The sequence below is a fragment of the Rhea americana genome, unplaced genomic scaffold (assembly GCF_003343005.1).
Source record: "Rhea americana isolate MKP2758 unplaced genomic scaffold, rheAme1 scaffold_181, whole genome shotgun sequence".
NCBI lineage: Eukaryota > Metazoa > Chordata > Aves > Rheiformes > Rheidae > Rhea > Rhea americana.
Genome location: NW_028185939.1, coordinates 1869621 through 1872301, shown reverse-complemented (window position 1 = coordinate 1872301; position 2681 = coordinate 1869621). Strand labels below are relative to the sequence as shown.

The 2681-nt window shown below is 75.2% G+C and overlaps 1 protein-coding gene across 1 annotated transcript in view; it reads right to left on the bottom strand.

The window, feature by feature from the left end:
* Positions 1 to 170, bottom strand: part of SREBF1 (sterol regulatory element binding transcription factor 1) — a 4269-nt gene extending 4099 nt beyond the window's left edge. The window contains exon 1 of the mRNA XM_085302000.1: positions 85 to 170. Within this exon, the coding sequence (XP_085158126.1) occupies positions 85 to 170 (86 nt within the window). The remainder of the gene's footprint in view (positions 1 to 84) is intronic.
* Positions 171 to 2681: the final 2511 nt, after the last annotated feature.

The window sequence follows — 2681 nt, the reverse complement described above, 5'->3', positions numbered from 1 at the left end:
GGCGATGCCGCAGGCGGCCCCGCGCTGGAGCCGCTCCAGCCGAGCGGTGCCGGAGGGCAGGGGGGAGCGGGAATGCCGACCTACGTGCCGCTCTGCACCACGGCGGGCCCCGCGGCCGGCAGAGCCCCCCGCGCCCCYCAGGCGCCGGAGCGGGACGCGAGCGGGCGCATCCCCGCGGCCGCAGATCCGAGCGCGGTCGGAGCCCGGCTGGCTCCCGCGGGTGGTGTGTGTGTGTGGGGGGGGGGGTCCGAGCTCGGCGCCCCCCACCCCGGTGCGGGGCCGCAGCGGGGCACGGGAGGAACCTGCGGCGGGTGCCGAGGTGGCGAGCAAAGCCACCTCGTGCCTCGCCGCTGGCGGGGCCCCGTCCCGCTCCGTCCCGCCCTCCTCTTCCTCCTGCCCCCCGCAGCTCTCCAAAGCACCAGGCATCCGCCGGGATATTTCCATCCCGCTGCGCCGGCTCCCTCCCCAGCGCAGCTGCTCCGGGCACTCAGGCAGGGCCGTCCCCGGGCCCGGCCCAGCACAGGCACCGTGGAGCCCATCCCCACGCGGAGAGGCTGCGGCTGCCGGACCCGGGGCTGCCCGCAGCAGGTCCCAAGGCCCCGGGGAGGGGGGAGCTCCCGCGGCCGTGCGGAGACCCACTGCGGCCGGCTCTACGGGAGAGCYGGGGGGTGCGCACGGCCCAGTCGCCGCACACGGGAGCTTTGCAAAATCCCTTTGGCTGGAGGCTCCCCAAGCCCCGCGGCAGCTTTGCAGAGCCCTGGGGCTGCTCAGCACCCTCCTGCGGGCCGCGTGCTCCAAGCAGCTGCCCCACGAACGGGGCGTCAGGAAGGGGCGACGCCTCCCGCCGCTGCCCTTGGGCTGCGCAGAGCCTCCGGGGCTGCGTCTGCAGCACGGAGCTGGGAYGTGAAGCCCCGGGTATGCGCAGCCGCCCCTTACTGATACGCTCAGGGAAACCCTCCGTTTCGGCAGCACATCCTCAGCACCTGCAAAATCACCCCGGAGGGGCCAACGCCAGGCCCCGCCGCGGAGCCCTGGTGACCACGCAGAGGAACCAGCCTCCGCCGCGGGGCACCGGCGCCCCGATTGCGCCCGCTTTGCCCCCTTGCACCCACAAAAGGAGGTTGTTGCGATCCCYCTGCGCAGCGTGACCCAACGCACCAGGTCACCCCCAGTTTGGGTCCAGCGAGGGCAGAGAGGGCTCCAGCGTGCCGCCRGGAACGCGACCTGCCTGCAACCAGCAGGCAAAGTCCTTCCCGCCCCGAGCCAAAGCTGGGCACCGGGGTCACGCGTGGACATGGAGCGACAGGATCTACTACTTCCCTTCGGAAGAAGCTGTGCCAGCCAACGATCCGCAAAGTTAAAGTTTACCCCTTATCTGTCACCTAAATTTGACGGGTTTTTAGCCTCCTGCCCTGGGATGTCACCGTAGCCCTGGCTGCCGGGGCAGGGAGGGCTCCTGGCGCACACCGTGCCAGGCTGCTTGCCGCGACCCGCCAGCCGCTCTGCGTCGCCTCCTCGGCCAGCTGCCCCGGCTGGGCCTCGGCGCCCGGAGCTGCCTCCCGGGCGCAGCCAGCGCGGTGCCCGCGCGCGGCACCCCGTGCCGCACGGCCTCCGCAGAGCCCCCCGCGCGCGGCCCCGGCGGCCTCCGGCCCAGGCAGTTTGTCTCTCGCTCAAGTCACGCTGACTCCGAGCCGGCGCTGGAGCCACCGGCGAGRCTCGGTGGCTGGAAGCGGGTCGCTCTGGCCAGCGGCGCAAGGCCGGCGTCACCCGCCTGCCCCTCGCAGCGGGGACCTGCCGCCGCCGGGCCTCGGGGGGAGCCCGTTTGGGGCAGGGGATCTGGGGCGCTCCTGGCTGGGGGGGGCCAGGCCAGCTGGGAGGCTGCAGCCCCCGAACTCTCCTCGGCCCCGCAGCGCCGTCGGGGGGTCCCGGCTCCGCCGCGGCCCCGGCCCCCGGGGGATTCTCCGCACACCTCCGGCYCAGACCCTCCCCTCCTCCCTATAGCCCCTCCCCAAGCACGAGCAGGCGGCCCGAGGAGCCCAGGCGTCCTAGAGGGAATGACCGGGAGTAACCCCGCAGCTGACGTCAGGCGGGGCGGGGCTAGAGGCGACAGAGCGCTGCGGCTGGGGGGGCCCCGCCGGGGCTGCCCCGGCGCTGGGGGGGGGACAGGGGACCCCAGCCCCGAGGGGGCCTGTGTGCTGTCTATCCTACCCCACCCGGTGCACGCACCCGCCGTGGATCCCCCTCCCCGACCGCGCACCGAGCCCCCCGGTTGGGCACGGAGCCCCCGGCTCCGGCCATGCACCGAGCCCCCCGGTCGGGCACGGAGCCCCCCCGGTCGGGCACGGAGCCCCCTCCCCCGGCCATGCACCGAGCTCCCCGCCGTGCACCGAGTCCGGTCCCCCCGAGCCCATGCACAGAGCCCCCCGGTTACACACCGAGCCTGCTCTAGCGGCTTTGCACCGACTCCGGGGCCCCCCGCTCGCCCTCCCCCCCAAACGCAGCCAGGCACCGAGCCGCCTCCCAAGCGTGCACCGAGCCCGGCCCCCCCCGGCCATGCCCCGCTCCCCGGCCATACCCCGAGCCTGGTCGCTCCAGTGCCGGGCGCGCACCGAGCCCGGTCCGCGGCCACGCACCCCGCCCCGGCCACGCACCGAGCCCGGCCCGCGCACGCTCCGGGGCCC